The 23119-nt window shown below is 35.5% G+C and overlaps 1 protein-coding gene across 1 annotated transcript in view; it reads left to right on the top strand.

Annotated features, from left to right (window-relative positions):
• The first annotated feature begins 7108 nt into the window (after positions 1 to 7108).
• Positions 7109 to 23119, top strand: part of LOC127171636 (protein FAM222A) — a 29907-nt gene continuing 13896 nt past the window's right edge. Inside the window, exons 1-2 of the mRNA XM_051120401.1 lie at positions 7109 to 7513; positions 20781 to 20922. Coding sequence (XP_050976358.1) covers positions 20823 to 20922 — 100 coding nt within the window. The 5' untranslated portion in view covers positions 7109 to 7513; positions 20781 to 20822. The remainder of the gene's footprint in view (positions 7514 to 20780; positions 20923 to 23119) is intronic.

The raw sequence follows: 23119 nt of genomic DNA, 5'->3' as shown, positions 1-23119 counted from the left end.
TTAAATTTAATTTAACCATTTAAATGGAATCCTAAAAAAGTAAAAATGAAAAAAAGAAACAAGAAAAAGTAAAATAGACAAAAACAAAAATAAATAAATAACAGGAAAAAAGGAATCTGTTAAAACATTTTTATTCTATTTTTCAGAATCCAGAAATAAAATTTAATCCAATACAATTAAAACAAAAAACAACAACCACAAAAACAAAAACCCTGAATAAATATATATATATATATATATAAAATAAATAAATAAAATGTAATCTGGAAAAGTATATGGAAAAAAACAGAATTAAAAAAAAAAAAATCCAAAGAATCAAAAGTAAATAAATAAATAAATCAATCAATAAAAGAAATAGAATCCAGAAAAAAATAAAACTAAACAAGTAAATTTAAAAAAAAAAAAAGGAAATAAAGTAAACTAAAGAAAAGTTTCTTATTTCCAGTCAGGGTTATTTATGTATTATTTGTTGCCTTGATTAAGTTTGCCAGGTACGTTCAGACAGGAACAGCAGGAAAACACACACCAACATAACTTTAAGATCGGACGGCAAACCCCGAATACAACTTATAAAGGGATGCTAATGAAACAAGGACAGGTGAGAGTGATTAACTAATAAAGACTCAACAAGGACAGGAACAGGAAAAACCATAAATATGGGCACAAGAGGGAGAAACCAACAAAACAGTCCACAGGGGTGTGACATTGTTCCATGCTCATGGTTTAATTTCAACCTTTTATTTTGTTGTCATTTTCAGTATTTTTCCTCATACGCTGTGTTAGAGAGGAACTTATTTCAGTGGTAAAACTGCCAAATAGAAAATACACTGAAAAAAAATGTTAGTATAGAAATGTTCACTCAGAAATTGTTAGTAAATTTCACAATTAATTACAAAGAAGTAGCAAGCAACGCATTGAATTATGATGTAAAAAGACTGAATTATCTTTTAAAACAATAATCTGTGTTTTATTAACATTTTTTACAGTAAAACTAAAGGGGTATTTTATCTGTCATGAAGTTGTGCAGTACACATTCCTCAGTGATTCCTATCAGGAAGGTTGTTTGTGCTGTGTTGAGTTCAGTGGAAGCAGATGCCGTGTCTTCTTTCCACTGATGCTGTCGTCCGACGGGAGTCGCTGTGATTGAAGACGCAGCTGCTCTGACCGCTGACCGCTGACCATTTGCTCTCTCCAGCCCCTTCATCGTTTGATTTATGCTGCTTTACCAGCCCTTCACACACACACACACACACACACACTTCACCGCCTGTCTGCATGATGAAGATTTATCAGCCTGCGTTTACAATAACTGTGCCAGATTGAGCAGCAGAGCCTCTGACATACAAATATGCCTTTAAATACATTTAAGGTGCTCCGTGTCAAAGCGTGCTGAACAATGACTGTTGTTGTAATGATAATAGATGTCTGCTCTGCTGCCTGACCGAGAGGTTTTGCTTCTCTTGCATGAAAAGCAGTGATAAATATAATTAAATATTAAATGCAACAAAACACTAAAATGAAATAATAAAATTAAATTAAATTAAAAGGCAAATTTGTGCAAAATGTGGTATTTGTTCCCACTGGAGAATATTTTTCAACCCTAAAATGAAAAAAAAAAAAAAAAAAAAAGAGAGATAAATAAAATGAAATAAAATAAAAGGGAGATTTGTGCAAAATGTGTTATATGTTCCCACTGGAGAATATTCTTAACCCAAAATAAAATAAAATAAAAAATGAATAAATAAAATAAAATAAAATAAAATAAATAAATAAAATAAAAAGGGAGATTTGTGCAAAATGTGTTATATGTTCCCACTGGAGAATATTCTTAACCCTAAATAAAATAAAATAAAATAATAAAAAAGGGAGATTTGTGCAAAATGTGTTATATGTTCCCACTGGAGAATATTCTTAACCCTAAATAAAATAAAATAAAATAAAATAAAATAAAATAAAATAAAATAAAATAAAATAAAATAAAATAAAATAAAATAAAATAAAATAAAATAAAATAAAATAATAAAAAGGGTGATTTGTGCAAAATGTGTTATATGTTCCCACTGGAGAATATTCTTAACCCAAAATAAAATAAAATAAAATAAAATAAAATAAAATAAAATAATAAAAAGGGAGATTTGTGCAAAATGTGTTATATGTTCCCACTGGAGAATATTCTTAACCCTAAATAAAATAAAATAAAATAAAATAAAATAAAATAATAAAAAGGGAGATTTGTGCAAAATGTGTTATATGTTCCCACTGGAGAATATTCTTAACCCAAAATAAAATAAAATAAAAAATGAATAAATAAAATAAAATAAAATAAAATAAAATAAAATAAAATAAAATAAAATAAATAAAATAAAAAGGGAGATTTGTGCAAAATGTGTTATATGTTCCCACTGGAGAATATTCTTAACCCTAAATAAAATAAAATAAAATAAAATAAAATAAAATAAAATAAAATAAAATAAAATAAAATAAAATAAAATAAAATAATAAAAAGGGTGATTTGTGCAAAATGTGTTATATGTTCCCACTGGAGAATATTCTTAACCCAAAATAAAATAAAATTAAATTAAATAAAATAAAATAATAAAAAGGGAGATTTGTGCAAAATGTGTTATATGTTCCCACTGGAGAATATTCTTAACCCTAAATAAAATAAAATAAAATAAAATAAAATAATAAAAAGGGAGATTTGTGCAAAATGTGTTATATGTTCCCACTGGAGAATATTCTTAACCCAAAATAAAATAAAATAAAAAATGAATAAATAATTTAAATAAAATAAAATAAAATGTGCAAAATGTGCTATTTGTTTCCACTGGGGAATATTATTAACCCTAAATAAAATAAATAAAATAAAATAATATGGTGTTTGTTTCCATTGGAGAAGATTTGCATCACATTATCAGTAAGTCTGCTTAAAAATGCAAATTAAATACACTGTAAAATATGCATATGAATGCCTGCTTTTGAGTTTAAAGCATAAGAACGGTTTTCTTCCCTTGCTGGTTTTTAGTAATTGTAATTGCAATATCAAAGCCATTCTTCATGGAGATAGTCATTATTTTCCAGCGAGACATCAAACGACGGGAAAAGGGCCATGGAAAATAAAATTAATTTGATGCACAGTCCTCATCCTGTTATTTTCAGACGGCTGGAACATACCGAAGGATTTTCATGACTATTTCACTCTTCATAATTAGTCCTGGATTAGAATTTCAAATGATCCCGAAACATTAATAAGCGATTCAGCGCTCACTGTAAATCTGCATTATGATTTAGCCTGTGCTGAATGTTTTACTCCGACATTTAATTAAAGCTTAGATGTAATAATTTATCTGTGAATTCGGTTTAGTCAAGGTCTCGCTGCCCTCAAATGTGTGCAGAGAAACAAAAACCTCCGCTCTTCTCACGGATTTGATCCAGATATAAACATTATAACACATCCCTTATAAAAAAAATAAATAAATAAACAAACAAACAAACAGCATGGTTGCTATAGTTAAATGATGGTAACAACAAATTAACCATGGTTAAATCTAATGATTCGCCAACCCGTTCTAAATAAAAAATGATTCGCGAACTTGCTCTGAGGTTCCGATCTGAATCAAATGATTCGCGAACACGCTCCGAACTCCCGATCTGAATTAAGTGATTCGTGAACTCGCTCCGAACTCCCGATCTTAATCAAATGATTCGTGAACTCGCTCCGAACTCCCGATCTGAATTAAGTGATTCGCGAACTCGCTCCGAACTCCCGATCTGAATTAAGTGATTCGCGAACTCGCTCCGAACTCCCGATCTTAATCAAATGATTCGTGAACTCGCTCCGAACTCCCGATCTGAATTAAGTGATTCGCGAACTCGCTCCGAACTCCCGATCTGAATTAAGTGATTCGCGAACTCGCTCCAAACTCCCGATCTAAATCAAATGATTTGCGATGCTTGAAGTTCTGATCTGAATCAAATGATTCGCGAACACGCTCCGAACTCCCGATCTGAATCAAATGATTCGCGAACCCGTTCCGAACTCCCGATCTGAATCAAATGATTCGTCAACACGCTCCGAACTCCCGATCTTAATCAAATGATTCGCGAACACACTATGAGGTCCCGATCTGAATTAAGTGATTCGTGAACTCGCTCCGAACTCCCGATCTTAATCAAATGATTCGTCAACACGCTCCGATCTCCCGATCTGAATCAAATGATTCGTCAACACGCTCCGAACTCCCGATCTGAATTAAGTGATTCGTGAACTCGCTCTGAGGTCCCGATCTGAATCAAATGATTCGCGAACTCGCTCCGAATTCCCGATCTAAATGAAATGATTCATGAACTCGCTCCGAACTCCCGATCTTAATCAAATGATTCGCGAACTCGCTCCAAACTCCCGATCTAAATCAAATGATTTGCGATGCTTGAAGTTCTGATCTGAATCAAATGATTCGCGAACACGCTCCGAACTCCCGATCTGAATCAAATGATTCGCGAACCCGTTCCGAACTCCCGATCTGAATCAAATGATTCGTCAACACGCTCCGAACTCCCGATCTGAATCAAATGATTCGTCAACACGCTCCGAACTCCCGATCTTAATCAAATGATTCGCGAACACACTATGAGGTCCCGATCTGAATCAAACGATTCGCGAACACACTATGAGGTCCCGATCTGAATCAAATGATTCGCGAACTCGCTCCAAACTTCCGATCTGAATCAAATGATTCGCGAACACGCTCCGAACTCCCAATCTGAATCAAATGATTCGCGAACACGCTCCGAACTTCCGATCTGAATCAAATGATTCGCGAACTCACTCCGAGGTCCCGATGATCTAAATCAAATGATTTGCGATGCTTGAAGTAATGATCTGAATCAAATGATTCGCGAACACGCTCCGAACTCCCGATCTGAATCAAATGATTCGTCAACACGCTCCGAACTCCCGATCTGAATCAAATGATTCGCGAACCCGTTCCGAACTCCCGATCTGAATCAAATGATTCGTCAACACGCTCCGAACTCCCGATCTGAATCAAATGATTCGCCAACACGCTCCGAACTCCCGATCTGAATCAAATGATTCGCGAACACGCTCCGAACTCCCGATCTGAATCAAACGATTTGCGAACACACTATGAGGTCCCGATCTGAATCAAATGATTCGCGAACTCGCTCCGAACTTCCGATCTGAATTCAAATGATTCGCGAACTCGCTCCGAACTCCCGACCTAAATCAAATGATTCGCGATGCTTGAAGTTCTGATCTAAATCAAATGATTCGAGAACTTGCTCCGAACTTCCGTTCTAAATCAAATGACTCGCGAACCCACTCTTGATGTCCCGATCTAAATGAAATGATTCACGATGCTTGAAGTTCCGATCTGAATCAAATGATTCGCGATGCACGATGAAACGATTTGCGAACCCATTCCGAACTGCCGATCTAAATTAAATGATTCGAACCAAACTCCCGATCTGAATCAAATGATTCGAACACGCTCCGAACTCCCGATCTGAATTAAGTGATTCCCGCTCTGAGGTCCCGAAAATCAAATGATTTGCGAACACGCTCCGAACTTCCGATCTAAATGAAATGATTCATGAACTCGCTCCGAACTCCCGATCTGAATTAAGTGATTCTCCCTCCGAACTCCCGACCTAAATCAAATGATTCGCGATGCTTGAAGTTCTGATCTAAATCAAATGATTCGAGAACTTGCTCCGAACTTCCGTTCTAAATCAAATGACTCGCGAACCCACTCTTGATGTCCCGATCTAAATGAAATGATTCACGATGCTTGAAGTTCCGATCTGAATCAAATGATTCGCGATGCTTGACGTTCTGATGAAACGATTTGCGAACCCATTCCGAACTGCCGATCTAAATTAAATGATTCGCGAACCCGTTCCGAACTCCCGATCTGAATCAAATGATTCGTCAACACGCTCCGAACTCCCGATCTGAATTAAGTGATTCGCGAACTCGCTCTGAGGTCCCGATCTAAATCAAATGATTCGCGAACACGCTCCGAATTCCCGATCTAAATGAAATGATTCATGAACTCGCTCCGAACTCCCGATCTGAATTAAGTGATTCGTGAACTCGCTCCGAACTCCCGACCTAAATCAAATGATTCGCGATGCTTGAAGTTCTGATCTAAATCAAATGATTCGAGAACTTGCTCCGAACTTCCGTTCTAAATCAAATGACTCGCGAACCCACTCTTGATGTCCCGATCTAAATGAAATGATTCACGATGCTTGAAGTTCCGATCTGAATCAAATGATTCGCGATGCTTGACGTTCTGATGAAACGATTTGCGAACCCATTCCGAACTGCCGATCTAAATTAAATGATTCGCGAACCCGTTCTGAACTCCCAACTACCATTGCAGTGACGCAGTACTGATTCTTGAAAAATCACTTATGTACTACTATAAAGGTTTTAAACATTAATGTTTTGACTACAAAAAAGCTATTAAACATTTTCACTATCATTGCCTAGAGAGAGAGAGAGAGAAAAGATTTACAGTTAAACACAGAGACCTAGGGGCATGTTGTCACACTATATGGGGTAAGTTGTCACAGTGAGTTAGCTAAATTTAATAGTAAAGAATTATGAAACACTGAACAATTCAGTTGCTTTCACAAGTTTATTGAAAACCAATAAAAGCATCTATTAATATTTTTTTATTTTATATCTAATTTATTTACTTATTTATTGTTTGTTTGTTTGTATTTTATTTTTTCATCTTGCCTTGCCTTCTTATAAATGATGAGTGAGTGGCTGTGGAAACCAAATTGTTGCATATTACATATACATATTATTACATACTATATATATTACAAATTAATACATATTTTTATTTGTAATATATTTTTAAAAAATGAATATATTGAATAAAGACAAAGTGGTTGAATTAGAAACGCACATGACTTCGCTGCGCCTTTAAGATTTTCCACGATCTCTCTACTGGACCGAAGCGTCATTCTCTGCCCCGCCCTCTGTCGCTAATGATTGGTCGGAGCGCACAGCGTCTGTAACGTGATTGGTTCAGGTTCCGTTAGCGGAATGATAGAGCGTCGCGTCGCCTGTGTGTGAGATCAGAAGATGAGGACGCGGAGGAGAGTTTCGGCTCTCGTCTCCTGTGATATTACACGCAAACTCACTTTATAAAGCGGAAAACTTTTTACTTTCGGGGTTTGTATGATCCATTCATCAGCTGGACTTGATCTTCACCCGATGGTCGGCGGGTTTCGGCTCCGGATGGATCGTGTCGCGGATAAATAAGCGTGAAGCAGGTGCATTTATCGCTGATGATGAACGCGCTGCTCTTCATCTCCGTCAGAACATGAACTTCAGTCCCATCACAGCGAGCTGCTGGAGGGATTCGTGGAGATTTAACCCGCTGATGGATTCATGATCGCTGGAATATCGCGGATCGATGGATTCTGCTGCGATCAGATGGTTTTAAAGCGGCCGGAGCGTCAGTTCATGGTAAATATGATTCCGTTCCGTCTGTCCGACTGATTGATGATGAGCTGCATCTAATTCTTCAGCTGTGTTTGCGTTTCTTTCTTCTCCACTGAGGTAAATAGTGTGGTAAAGACTGTGGTAAATGGGGGCTTGTGATGAATTGAACGCATGTTGACGGAAGCGCGGTGTCTTTGATGTCACCTGACCGATGTGTGTGTGTGTGTGTGTGTGTGTGGCGGCGCTTTGATGTCTGTTATTGGAGGCTGTAAAACACACACACACACATACGTGTGTTATGTGTATATGTGTGTGTGTGTGACCCTGGACCACAAAACTAGTCATAAGGATATATTTTTTTGAAATTTTGACATTTATACATCAATAATCTTTCCATTGATTGGACAATATTTGGCAGAGATACAGCTATTTGAAAATCTGGAATCTGAGGGTGCAAAAAATTCTAAATATTGAGAAAATCACCTTTAAAGTTGTCCAAATGAAGTTCTTAGCAATGCATATTACTAATCAAAAATTAAGTTTTGATATATTTACAGTAGGAAATTTACAAAATATCTTCACACCATCCACTCCTACATAAAGATACAGCTGGAAAACTCTATTCATATCAGATCAACGATGTATGTGTAATTCAAATGTAAGTAGATGTATAATATAGTTTTTTATTAATATATAAACAATTAACTATATAACTGCAGCTAAAAATATAACAAGAACTGAATCATTTCTTTAAAGGAAGTAGAGAGGACTTCATTACTTCCCTGAACTCAAAGGCCACAACATTTATTTCACTACAAGATGAACCAAACCATCATATGAAATCTGAGTTATAAAGCACAGATCTAGGAAATAAATAGATAAATAAATAAATACAAATCAAACATGACTTTGTGTGGCCCTAGACACATGTTATGTTTTATACATAATCTGACAGCTTTCCATTGATGTATGGTTTGTTAGGATAGGACGATATTCAGCTGAGATATAAATGTTTGAAAATCTGGAATCTGAATCTGAAAAATAATCAAAATATTGAGAAAATCACCTTTAAAGTTGTCCAAATGAAGTTCTTAGCAATGCATATTACTAATCAAAAATAAGTTTTGATATATTTACAGTAGGAAATTTACAAAATATCTTCATGGAACATGATCTTTACTTAATATCCTAATGATTTTTTTGTCATAAAAGAAAAATCTATAATTTTGACCCATACAATGTATTGTTGGCTATTGCTACATATATGCCCGTGATACTTAAGACTGGTTTTGTGCTCCAGGGTCACATATATTGTGTTTGTGTGTGTACATATATGCAAACAAGCACACTGTCTTTTACACACACACACACACACACAGTCTGTCTGAGGTGAGAGGTGTGAAAGTCGTCTTCGGCTCAGACTGTATTGTCTGTTCTGTTCTCTGATCTGGAGGCTCATAAAGGCTGTTTGCTCTTTTCTTTCTTCATTCTGTCTCAGCTGAACATCAGTGAGATTGTGGTCGGGGTCATAAAGACTGAGGGTGTGTGATAGATGAGGCTGTTGTTTACTCCCTGCAGGCGTGTTTAAGAGTATTTGACTGATATATCTGATGAATCAATGTATTTGGTCATTTTGTTTGCTTGACTGATTAACAGAAGTGTTCAAAATCTACCAACAGTTTTCACAACTGATTATAAAAGTTCATGTTTGAAGGTTTGAAAGATATATGTGACCCTGGAGCACAAAACCAGCCGTAAGGGTCAGTTTTTTGAAATTGAGATTCATGCATCATCTGAAAGCTCAATAAATAAGCTTTGCATTGGATATGGTTTGTTCGGATAGAAATCAGATTTGGAAATCTGGAATCTGAGGGTGCAAAAAAATCTAAATACTGAGAAAATCACCTTTAAAGTTGTCCAAATGATTTTTTTAGCAATGCATATTACTAATCAAAAATTAACTTCTGATATATTTACGGTGGGAAATTTACAAAATATCTTAGGATATTAAGTAAAGGTCATGTTCCATGAAGATATTTTGTAAATTTCCTACTGTAAATATATCAAAACTTCATTTTTGAATAGTAATATTCATTGCTTGGACAACTTAAAAGGTGATTTTCTCAATATTTTGATTATTTTTTCAGATTCAGATTCCAGATTTTCAAATATTTATATCTCAGCTGAATATTGTCCTATCATAACAAACCATACATCAATGGAAAGCTTTCAGATTATGTATAATACAAAAAAATTGACCATTATGACTGGTTTTGTGTCTAGGGCCACACAAAGTCATGTTTTTTTTTTTTTTATTAATTTATTTATTTCCTAGATCTGTGCTTTATAACTCAGATTTCATATGATGGTTTGGTTCATCTTGTAGTGAAATAAATGTTGTGGCCTTTGAGTTCAGGGAAGTAATGAAGTCCTCTCTACTTCCTTTAAAGAAATGATTCAGTTCTTGTTATATTTTTAGCTGCAGTTACATAGTTAATTGTTTATATATTAATAAAAAACTATATTATACATCTACTTACATTTGAATTATACATACATAGTAGATCTGATATGAATAGAGTTTTCCAGCTGTATCTTTATGTAGGAGTGGATGGTGTGTGTGTGCAGTGAGTGTCCGGTGCTCAATCTGAGAGTCAGTGCTTTTCTTTCCTCCACATAAAGACTGTCGTTGTAAGAGAAGGAACGCTCAGAGATGTGTGCGGGTCTCTCTGGAAATCAGCCCAACGCTTTGTGAACACTCAGCACTTTCTGCAGCTCTATGAAGCTGTGTGTGATTTGTCATGTCTTTCACTGCTTCGGTTCTTTCTGCTGCTCACATGTGCTAGTTAAGGGTATTCAGTCACCGGCACACAGCATTTAAGGTGAATTTACTCTGTGTATCTGCTCACCAAGACTGCATTTATTTGATCAAAAATACAGTAAAAATATGAAATATTTTAAAGTTTTGAAACAGCTGTTTTCTATGTGAATATCTGTTAAAATGCAGTTTATTTCTGTGACACACAACTGAATTTTCAGCATCATTACTCCAGTCTTCAGTGTCACATGATCCTTCACAAATCATTCTAATATACTGATTTGATTATTATCAATGTTGAAAACAGTTGTTCTGCACAATATTTTTGTTGAAACCATCATACATTTTATTTTTCAGGACTCACAGATGAATAGAAAGTTCAAAAGAACAGCATTTATTTGAAATACAAATCTACTGTAACATTATAAATGTCTTCACTGTCACTTTTGATTAATTATAATCTATAATGCATTATATATTATAATATATAATGCATCCTTGATGACCAAAAGTACTAATTTAGTACAAATTTGATAATTGCTAATAATCAGAAATGTTTCTTAAGCAGCAAATCAGTATATTAGAATGATTTCTGAAGAATCATGTGACACTGAAGACTGGAGTAATGATGCTGAAAACTCAGATTTGATCACAGAAATAAATTACATTTTAAAATATATTCCCATAGAAAACAGCTGTTTTGAATCATAATAATATTTCACTATTTTTACTGTGTTTGTGATCAAATGAATGCAGCCTTGGTGAGCAGAAGAGACTTAATTTGCCATTTGCAAATAATAATGAATCGCTAAACAATTTAGTTGTTTTCACATTCATTAAATATAGGGAAAAATCAATAAAATAATCTAGAAATAACTATATTTGATATCAAATTAATTAACAGTGTTTTTATGTAAAGCACTTAATCAAATGTGCTATCCAAATAAACTTGTCTTGCGTTATTGTAAATAAGTGGCTGACTGTGGAAACCGAATTGTTGCAAACAATAAAAACATATTATGTAAACATATTATTATTTGTAATATGTGACCCCGGACCACAAAACCATTTGTAGCAATAACCCAAAAATCATTTGTATGGGTCAAAATCATCAATTTTTCTTTTATGTCAAAAATCATTAGGATATGAAGTAAAGATCATGTTCCATGAAGATATTTTGTAAATTTCCTACAATAAATATATCAAAACGTAATTTTTGATTAGTACATGCTTCATTTGGACAACTTTTAAAGGTGATTTTTCTCGATATTTAGGTTTTTATTTTTTTTTTTCAGTGACACTGAAGACTGGAGTAATGATGCTGAAAATTCGGCTTCGATCACAGAAATAAATTATATTTTAACAGAGATTCACATGGAAGACATCTGTTTTGAATCATAATAATATTTCACAATTTTCACTGTATTTGTGATCAAATGAATGCAGCTTTTATGAGCAGAGAAGCCTATCTTTGTCATTTGCTCTGTTGCTCTGCTGTTTGTGAAGGTGAAGTGACTTTGGCAGTGATTGGTCGGTCAGCAGCTCCACTTACAGGATGATGTCAATCTTCTGGTTGCTAAGCAATTTTCTCTCTGCATCCACGCTAATCACCTTTTATCTGCCGAGGATGTGGTGTGTAATTATAGGCTGGCTGCCGTCTCTGAAATCGGCCTAATTGGTGGTTTTATTTTTATAGGATAAAGACACTGGGTGAGAGGGGATGGGGGTATTAGAGCCGGAGGGGCAGTTCTGTAAGTTTGCTAAGTGATTTCTGTCTCTCCCCCCGTGAAGCAAACAAACCAGCAGGCGGCTGAGTGTGATTTCTGAAGCGCGGCGGCTTTATCTCTGCGTGTGGAGTCGCAGGACGCAGGTGGAGGTCATTGTGGATTAGCGCTCGCAGACTAAAGTCCATTTTCTCCGGGAAGACGCGGGTTCCTCTGCGGCGTCCCGCGCCGAGCCGTCATTAAGCGGTTCTGTGGCGTGTGAATGCCCTGCAGGAAGCATTTGGCCCATCTTTTCATGAGCTCCCTGTTTTATTAACATTTTTAATGACTTGAAGGATTCAGTGACCCTTAACAGCATAATGAATTGCCCCACAGGCCTCCCGGGTGCAGATGGGGGAGGAACCACGCTTACTGAGACCAGAGACGCTTTACAGACCCAAAGTGCTGCTCTGATGCATGAATTCATCCTTAGATGAGATGTGGGCTTTCTGAAGTGATAGTTACAGTTTTTTTGCCTTTATTATATGTTATGCACATTGAAATGTGTAGGATTTAATTATTAGTTTTTATTAACTCACAAATCCCTTGCATTTCATTTAAGAAACCCTGACATAACGTGTGACCCTGGAGCACAAAGCCAGTCTTGAGTATCACAGGTTTATTTGTAGCAATAGCCAACAGTACATTGTATGGCTTGAAATTGATTTTTCTTTTATGTCAAAAATCATTAGGATATTAAGTAAAGATCATGTTCCGTGAAGATGTTTTGATTTGATTGATTTCCTACTGTAAATGTATCTCAACTTATTTTTTGATTAGTAATATGCATTGCTAAGAACTTATTTTTTTCACCTTCAACTTTAAAGGTGATTTCTCAGTATTTAGATTTTTTTTTTTTTTTTTTTTTTTTTTTTTTTTTTTTGTGCACCGTCAGATTCCAAATATTGTTCTATCCTAACAAACCGCACATCAGTTTATTTATTCAGATTTCAGATAATGCATATGTCTCAATTAAAAAAAAAAAAGTACCTTTATGACTGGTTTAGTTTAATGCACTTATGGAATATACTTTCTTTCTTTTTTTTCCTCCTTTCTCTTATTTTCTTTCTTTTTTCATATCAGTGTGGTACAAAATAATCTATGTCCTATGAAATCCATTTTATTTTGTAGTAGTTTCTGTTGTTTATTTTATTTTATTTAATTTTTTCAAATTCCATTTTTTCCATTAATTTTTATGGACTTTTTTATTAATCAAAAATTACTTTAATTCATTCATGAAACTTTTGCAATTTGACAAGAGTTGAAAAAAATTATAAAATATTTTGATTTTACATTTTTACAATAAAAGGCCCCTACAAAAATGTATTATTATTATTATTATTATTATTATATTATTAATATTATTATTATTGTTGTTGTTGTTGTTATTGTTATTATTATTATTATTATTATTAATATGATATGATATGATAAAAACAGTGGTAATCAAATGAAGGCATAAAACCTTAACAATTAAATTTATTTTTTATGTAAATGCAATGGAAAATTTAAAAATTCTCTTTATTTTTGGGAAAGCAAAGTACTGAATAAATGTATTTGTGCAGCACTTTGTTATCATTAAAAATTAAACCATTAAATAGAAACCATTAAATCAACTTTCCGACGATGCAGAAATCTTAATTTCCACTTTACTTTGTACTAAGTTCTGTTGTTTATTTTTATTTTATTTTTTTCACATTCCATTTTGTCCATTTTAATTTTTCTGGACTTTTTTTAGTAATCAAAAAGCATGTCTAATTGAATTAATTCATGAAAGTTTTTTTTTACTGTGTGAAGTACATCCTGCTGTAAAGTAGTAATATATGTCTGTCATAATTTCTTCAAGTTGAGCTAGTATTTTGTTTGTAGTGAAGAGCTTTGCATTGCTGAAATCATAGGCTTATGTAACCTGTGATAAACTAGTTATGTCAACTAATCCAGAAGTAGGCAGAATAAACGTCTAACCCAATAAATCATGTTACCACAGTTATCATCATGTAATTTGTAATGAGTTATAGCGCTAGTTATGAGAGTTGATGTACAACTGTGTGGTTTTGTTTTGTTTGCTGAAGCTGCAGTCGCTGTATGATCTGTCAGAGCTTCACAGGAACATTTACACGCGATTGTGATGGTGCGGAGCGCCTCAGATCTCCTTTGTAAATGCTGGAATGTAAATGAGCGTGTGTTTCCTATCGGAGGCTTTTGTGAGATGTGCTTCAACAGTTTCGGAGGTTATTTAGCTGCTCGCCTCAAAAGAAACATCTTTGTCTTCTCTCCTGCGCTCTGATACCAATTATGCAAAGCGTTAGGAAATTTAAACGGGACCGTCTCTTATCGGCTAATCCTGGAGTAATAGATTCCATTAAAAATGCATGAGGAGCTTTAGGGATGAATCCGGCGATGTTGCGTGTCGAACTCTCTCTCTCTCTCTCTCTCTCCTGCGGCCCCAGCTGGGGGAAACGGCCCCGTTATCTGCTCATTATTCTGATAGGATCCCGTTTCCACAGAGAGAGGGTCTATTCAGCGCCGCCGGGGCTTCGAGACGGGCTAAACGCGCCTTTGATGTGCCGTTTCTAACCCTTGATCTCCAGCTTCGGTCACTCGACCTCCAGGAGACGATGAGGAGCTTTAAAATTCACTGTCCAGTCCTCAACATGAGAAACAGACCTACAGAAAGTCAACAGAGATTTGATATGGATACGACCCCCGTAGATATATAAAAAGCCTAGATGGAAAGTTTGAAAAAGTTTTAAAAGCATAAAGTTTGAAGGTTTTTTCACACTTTTGAAGTGGTTTAAATTTAAAATAGTTTTGAAGATTAAAGTTTGAATGTTTTCAAGGCAATACAGTCTCTCAGAAAAGCAAATAGACATAAAAACATATTGCTATGGTGCCTGGGATGGTTGCTAGGGTGTTGCTATACAATTGCTAGGGTACTCAGGGTGGTTTTTAGGGCGGTTCCTAGGATACTCAAAGTTACTAGAGTTGCTAGAGTGTTGCTATGCGGTTACTGGTTGGTTACTGGGCTACTCACGATGGTTGCTAGGGTGTTGCTGTGTGGTTGCTAGTGTGCCTGGGCTGGTTGCTAGGGTGTTACTATGTGGTTGCTATGGTACCTGGGGAGGTTGCTAGGTGTTTCTAGCATGACTAGCATGTTGCTAACATGTTTACAGCATGATAGCATGTTACTAGCATGTTGCTAGTATGATTAACATGTTATCAGCATGTTGCAAGCATGATTATCATGTTGTTACCATGATTAGCAAGTTACTAGCATGATTCTAGCATGATTAGCATATTATTAACATGTTACGATGATTAGCAAGCTACTAGCATGTTGTTAGGATGATTAGCAAGTTACTAGCATAATTTTAGCATGATTAGCATGTTACTAACGTTGCTAGGATGATTAGGAAGTTACTAGCATGTTGGTAGCCTGATTAACAAGTTACAAGCATGATTAGCATGTTACTAGCATGTTGCTAGTATGATTAACATGTTATCAGCATGTTGCTACTATGATTTTCATGTTGGTGCCATTTTGTTAGCTTGATTAGCAAGTTGCTAGCACTTTGTTAGCATGTTGTTAGCATGATTGGCAAGTACTAGCATGATTCTAACATGATTAGCATGTTACTAGTGCTGTGTCCGAAATCGCTCACTCGTTCACTCATTCACTAATCCCTATATAGTGAATGGCCGTTGAGTGGACTATATCAGAAGGAGTGAACGAAATGAAGTGAACGAATTCGGACGGTGACGCATATCGTTACACTTGGCATGAGACTTGGAGCTGTTCCGAAAAACATCTTTTTCACATGTACTTTTATATTACATGTACCTTATTTTAGAAAATAATATTAATAGCAATAACACTTTAAATGACTTTATACTGTAATTATACATACCACCGCTTCAGCTTTATGGTTTTATTAATAGTATTAATTTGTTTTGTAATATTATGTGTTCATAATCATTAAATACTAATAAAATGCTGTCAACAAAAATAAACATACATTAATTACATGTTAATAATTTTATGTATTTATTGTTTGTAGTATCTTGAAACTCTCACGAGCTGCGTAACATTCCAATGATCGTAGAGCGCCCTCAGGCGACCGTTAATATTACATCAGAATGAATACGCTACCAACGAACATTTTTAAATATCCACCAAATTATCATCATTTTTTGTAAATTAACAAAGATGCCAGCTCATTAAATTAGTAAAATATTAAACTGAGTTAATGCCTATTTAATATATTTTGATATGAATAATTCATGAAATAAACAATAAAGCAGAAATAATAAAGATGTAAACAGCATCTCTCATTCAAAATTGTTCGCTCCCGCTCTCTCTTCCAGCTCGTCGGTTCTCCGCATTGGATTGTGGGATATAGTGCTTCAGCGAGTGTACATCGGTTGTACACTCGAAATCAGAATGCACTGTGGGTAAAAAGTAGTGAACGAATGTAGGGAATGAAGTCGTTCACTCCGAATTCGGACATCACTACAAAATGGCTGACACCCGATATAGTGCACTATATAGTGGATAGGGAGCGGTTTCGGACACAGCTTAGCACTTTGTTAGCATTGTTAGCATGTTACTAGCATGTTCTTAATATGATTACCAAGTACTAGCATGATTCTAGCATGATTAGCATGTTATTAGCACTTTGTTAGCATGTTGTTAATATGATTAGCAAGTACTAGCATGTTACTAGCATGATTCTAGCGTGATTAGCAAGTTACTAGCATGCTAGCTGTTCTTTTGAACTGTGTATTCGTCTGTGAATCCTGAAAAAAAAAGTGTGTGGTTTCCACAGAAGTATTGGGCAGCACGACTGTTACTTTACTAACTGCTACTTACATTCGAATAATATTTGACTGTTTGTAATGTCGTTTTGATAATTAAATCCCTGATTAACAGTTTGCTGATTGCACCATATCCACGTCTCACGCTGAGATTCTCAGAGGATCAGATGAGATGTGAAGGGTCGCGTCTGTCATGTGACCTTCTCTCCTCACACACCCAGCGCTCGTGGCCTCTGTATTAATGACAGCACATACAATTAGACGCCCTCCGTTTCTGCCCTCGGGCCTGAGACGACTTCAGATACCAGAACAGATGCGCGATTCGTCTGCCGACACGGCCTTATCAGAAATCCCGGGGAGACAAAAGATCGGCGGCGGTTTGCGGGACCCTCTTATCTCCCGGGGCCCTCGCCGGGCCTCGTCACGCCCGATTATGTTCTTATCGCCGGCGCCGACGTCACTGCAAAGTGGCAAGGATTTACCGCCGCTGCCATTCAGAGTTTGACGCTCAAAGACGACGAGATCGACAGAGACGCTTCAGTGCCATTAACAACCAGCGCTGATCGTTTACTAACCCGCATGCTGATTTCTGCCCTCTGTGATTCTCTTCTCTAACTGCTCAAAAGTCTCTTCTGCTCACCAAGCCTGCATTTATTTGAACAAAAATACAGTAAAATTAAGAAATATTATTAGAATTTAAAACAGCTGTTTCAGTGTGAATATCTGTTAAAAGTGTGATTTATTCGTGTGATTAAAAGCTGAAATTTTCAGCATCATTACTCCAGTCTTCAGCGTCACGTGATCTTTCAGAAATCATTCTAATATGCTGATTTGTGCACTTTATTCCAAATCATCTGCCTCTTTTTGCATGTTTTTGAAATCTCACCATTTCAGAACCACACGAGTCTGAATAAATGGGTGTAATTCATCGTTCACCCTGTTCTGCACATGCAGACGGATGAACGCTCCGGCGGCGTCTCAGTCTGCACTCCGGGATGAAAGTCTCTCGTAAGTCGTCTCCTCTGTCTGTCATATAGAGAGTTTGGCTTTACTCCGCGCGAGTGTCTTTAATGCGTCTGTAGCCCTGAGCTGCGCTCCGTAATGGAAGCTGCTTTTACCCTCGTCTCTGTTGATAAAACTACAGCGGCTTTTCCCAGGAGCTTCGGCTTTTTTCCTTTCCTCTCAAAGGCGGATCTTCTTTTGATAAATGTGCCATAATGGAAGCCTTGTTGTGAAATCGCTGTCGGGTCGCTGCGCTTTTGAAGCTGATGTTTCTCCAGGCTCTGCCGCTGTAGGTAATAGGGTTCATACAGATGCTTCTGAACTCACTTAGTTTGCTGCCCTCTGGACCCGCAGCACAAATCAGCAATAAACAGACGGGAGATAAATCACAGACGACTGTGAAACACAGCCAACAAATGGAGCAGAAACAGGCTTTTATTTGAGATGTTTCTTTAATATGAGAGTTGTGTTTCTGTCTTCTGATTGGTCAATCCAGGGCTCCATTGATGATCTGATGCAATATTCATAAATTAATGATGTTTGTAACATTTGTGTCCTTTAATGTTGTTATTATGTTGCAAAAGCAACAGTACACTTTGGGCCTTGTTGCTTTGACAACAGTCACAATGTAACAGTGTCAACCAATCATGTTAATGACTGCTGAGTCATTCTGAGACAAATCAAGCAGATATCAGAAATGTTCCTGGCTCAAATTTTTGATTAGGTAATGGGTAATATTTTTAGTGGAGAAAGGAAACATATTAAATGTCATGGATGTATGTAATGCACTATTTTGTAGAGGAGGGTCACCTGTGAGTCACAGCCAAATTACGGGAGGGTAAAAATGACTTCAGAAAGATGGCAGCATCATGATGTTATATTTACACAGAGATTGGTAGCTCTGTTAGTAAAATCTGTTGCATTATGTGCCAATGGCAAATATTAAAAAAAAAAATTGCATGCCTGTAACTCAAGAAGTATTAAAGATATCTTAATATCCTTTCAGATTTTGTTTTTTAACAAACTGTTCTTTTGGCATCTGTATTTTTAAGGCTCCATATTGTTCCGTTCCAGAGATATTGGCATCTCAATGTGGCTCCAGGAGTAAATTGTTAAATTTTCAGTGGTCAGAAACCAGATGTGGCTCACTTGCATACAATAAAGACTTCTGTTCTTTTAAAGAGGAATGTCTGAAGAACAAGTAATGTTGAAACTAGAAATGCATCTTGTTTCCTTGTATAAAAACAATTGCGTAGATTGTACCTGTCTGAGTGGCAAAAATGATAATTTTCCAAAGTTTGCATGTCTGTAACTCAAGAAGTATTAAAGATGTCTTGATATCCTTTCAGATTTTGGCTCTTAACAAACTTTTCTTCTGATATCTTCATTTTCTTTAAGGCTTTATATGGTTGTTTTCCAGAGATATTGGCATCTCAGCATGGCTCCAGGAGTAAATTGTTAAATTTGTGGACATTTTCAGTGGCCAGAAACCAGATGTGGCTCACTTGCATACAATAAACACTTCTTTTCTTTTAAAGAGGAATGTCTGAAGAACAAATAATGTTGAAACTAGAAATGCATCTTGTTTCCTTTTATAAAAACAATTGCATAGACCGTACCCGTCTGAGTGGCAAAAACAATCTTTTTCCAAAGTTTGTGTGCCAGTAACTCAACAAATATGAAAGGTATCTTAATATCCTTTCAGATTTTAGCTCTTAACAAACTTTTCTTCTAGTATCTTCATTTTTAAGGCTCTATATCATTGATTTCCGGAGATATTGTCATGTCAATGTGGCTCCAGGAGTACATTTTTAAATATGCGCACATTTTCAGTGGTTAGAAACCAAATGTGGCTCGCTTGCATACAATAAACACTTATTTTCTTTTAAAGAGGAGTGTCCGAAGAACAAATAATGTTGAAACTAGAATTGTGTCTTGTTTCCTTAAAAAAAAAAAAAAAAATTGCGTAGACCGTACCCGTCTGAGTGGCAAAACGAATCATTTCCCAAAGTCTGCATGTCTGTAACTCAAGAAGTATTAAAACATATCTCAATATCCCTTCAGGTTTTGGCTCTTAGTAAACTTTTCATGGGGGATCTTCATTTTTAAGGCTCTGTATGGTTGATTTCCAGAGATATTGGCATCTCAATGTGGCTTCAGTAGTAAATTGTGAAATTTGAGCACATTTTCAGTGATCAGCGACCAAATGTGGCTCACTTGCATACAGAGACTTCTTTTCTTTTAAAGAGGAATGTCTGAAGAACAAATAATGTTGAAACTAGAAATGCATCTTGTTTCCTTTTATAAAAACAATTGCATAGATCACACCTGTCTGAGTGGCAAAAACAATCTTTTTCCTAAGTTTGCATGACTGTAACTCAAGACATATTAAAGGTATCTCAATAAAAATTTCTATTCTGGTTTTTAGCAAACTTTTCTTTTGGTATTTTCATTTTTAAGGCACTTTATGGTTTAATCCTGTAGATATGAGGATCCCAATGTGGCTAAAACCAAATGCTGGTCACAGCGTACAGTTGATACTCACTGTATTTACAGAGGCTGAAATGTCTTCACTGTTACTTTAATGCATCCTTGATGAATAAAAGTATTAATTTCTTTAAATAAAATCTGACTCGACTTGTGTACAGTAGCGTAAGTGAATTAGTCAGACAGTCACAACAAGGTGATGTGTGTCTGTGAGCGTTTGTTTGTTTCCCATCCACCCCTGATGGGTTGTGTTCATTCTGAGATCAGAAGAGATTGATTGAGCTGCTGAGAGATTGATTAGTACTTTCGTAGGCTCCATCTGTAGATGTGCAGCTTCTGTCTGGTTCAGAAAGGCCTCGGTCTCATTGTAATGAGCTCATCTGAACAGGTTTGTTTCTTGTTGCAGATCCCTGAAGGCTTCAGTGACCCGTAGAGCTCAAACTGCACCATGCTGGCGTGTCTGCAGAGACAGAACCAACCGACCCAACATCAACACCAACACCTCATGTGTGCCACGAAGATCCTGGACGCGCCGCTCAGTCACAAGAGTAAGTTTGGCACGGCCCAATAGATGTAGCTGAGAGGTGGTTGAGTTATTTTTTTTTTTTTTAGATTTCTTTCATTTATTTAAAGCTTATTTCCTTTTTTTTTTTTTTTTTATTTAAATCTTAACATTTATTTACTGACTGTTTTTGTTTCTTTTTCCTCTTATTTTTATTTTAAATTTTAAGTTGTACATTTTATTTATTTATTTTTCTTTTTTAGAATTCTTTCTTTTACTTGTATAAAATAAGCCCTGTCTTAGCCCTAATTTACTTATTTTTATTTTATTTTTTATTTTATTAAATATATCATTTATATATAAAAATAATATACTTACACATACTTACTGGTTTGTTTTATTTATTTATTTATATTTTATATTTTATATTATTATTATTATTATTATTATTATTGTTGTTGTTGTTGTTATTTGAATTTTTTTTTATTTAAATCTTAACACTTATTTACTTTTTTCTTTTCTTTTTTTAAGAGTTGTAAATTTAATTTATTTTTTTTTAGATTTTTTGTTTGTTTTACTTATTTAAAAATAAGCCCTGTCTTAACATCTATTTACTTATTTTTATGTGCTTATTTTTTATTTTATTAATACATTTATTTAATTCTTTTTTTACTGATTTATTTTTATTAAATATATCATTTATATAAAAATAAGTATAAGGTATATTGTTTATTTATTTATTTATTTATTTATTTATTTATTTATTTATTTTAGATTGTTTTTTTTTATTTAAATCTTATTTATTTTATTTTACTTTTATTTGTTTCTTTTTCCCCTTATTTTTATTTAAATTAAGTTGTAAATTATTTATTTTTTAGATTTCTTGTTGTACTTTAAAAAAAAAAAAAAAAAAAACCCTGTGTATATATAAAAACAAGCGTGTCTTAACACATACTTCCTGGTTTATTGTTTTATTTTTATTTTATTTAAATCTTAACATTTATTTATTGTTTTTTTTTTTTTTTTTTTTTTTTTTTTTTTTTTTTATTTATATATAAATATATAATTTATATATAAAAATAATCTGTTTTAACACACATTTACTGGTTAATTAAAAATATTTATTTATTTATTTTTACATTTGTATATATTTACTAACCCACTTTTTTTTTTTTTTTTTTTTTTTTTTTTTAAACAAGCCTTTTCTCAACACGATGATCATTTATTTTTTCATCTGACAGCTTCAGATGTGCCATAGTTTTATGATGAGAAAGTAAAAGAGCCAAAGAGGAAGAGCAAGAGTTGGCAAAGTAAGATGACGAAAGATAAAAGGAAGAAGGAAATAAACTTGAAAGAAAACCAAACTCATAAAAGGGCAGAAAGCGAGTGAGATTAAAACGCTTTATTGGAGGTGGAAGAAAGAAGCACTGAGTAAATTGAATTTTCAGGGTAACCTTTGATTTTCATGGCTTAACCTCATTGAGCGGCTCATAGATCTCCGTCCAGCAGATGGATTTTCATCCATTAGGAGAGCGAGAGAGGTGGATACGTTTTCATTTGGCTCTTCTTAAACTCTCTGGCCTACTTCCACACGCCTCCTGCGGCTGTTTCTGCTGAAAACTCGCGTCTGTCAGCGTTCGGGCGTCAGATAAGACGTTCACCTTGAGAGTCGCGCTTCCTATCGGCCGCACAGATCTGCAGGAGCTCCACACGGCGCTTATCAAACACGTCCATCGCCGCGTTTTAATTGGATCCGCGAGCGCATCGATCAGCCGTGACGCGGGTTCGTGTCGCTTCCGTCCAAGGGCGGATCTCGTGTGTGGAGATATTCATTCACATATTTATTATTTTACATATTTATTTTGCTCTTGCATACGTTAGTGTGCTTCAGCATCATGTCATTCTGCTGCGGGAGTGTCGTGCGTTTGTTTGGACTCGGGTCGGTGGTTCCTCACGCTCTTGGCCTGAAGTGCAGGAGTTTGTTGAGCGCAGCTGCTTTATCCCGAGCGAAAGAGCAACGCTCCGCCGCGGCCGTGAATCTGAAGCATTTGCATTCAGAAAAGCTTTAGCTGAGAGCGGGGTAATTACGGCTCGCTGCTGCGAGGTCATGCTTTATTCGGGTTTGATGCAGGCGCTTTAAAGCCAGCGGAGGCCGGCCTTTTATATCTGGTTCTGCATTATGTTCTGTATTGAAATGGACGTGAATCTCTTTTGTGAGCGGCCGGCGTGGACGCTTCAGGCAG

This window comes from Labeo rohita, chromosome 10 (genome assembly GCF_022985175.1).
Source record: "Labeo rohita strain BAU-BD-2019 chromosome 10, IGBB_LRoh.1.0, whole genome shotgun sequence".
Taxonomy (NCBI): domain Eukaryota; kingdom Metazoa; phylum Chordata; class Actinopteri; order Cypriniformes; family Cyprinidae; genus Labeo; species Labeo rohita.
This window is presented reverse-complemented; position numbering and strand designations above follow the sequence as displayed.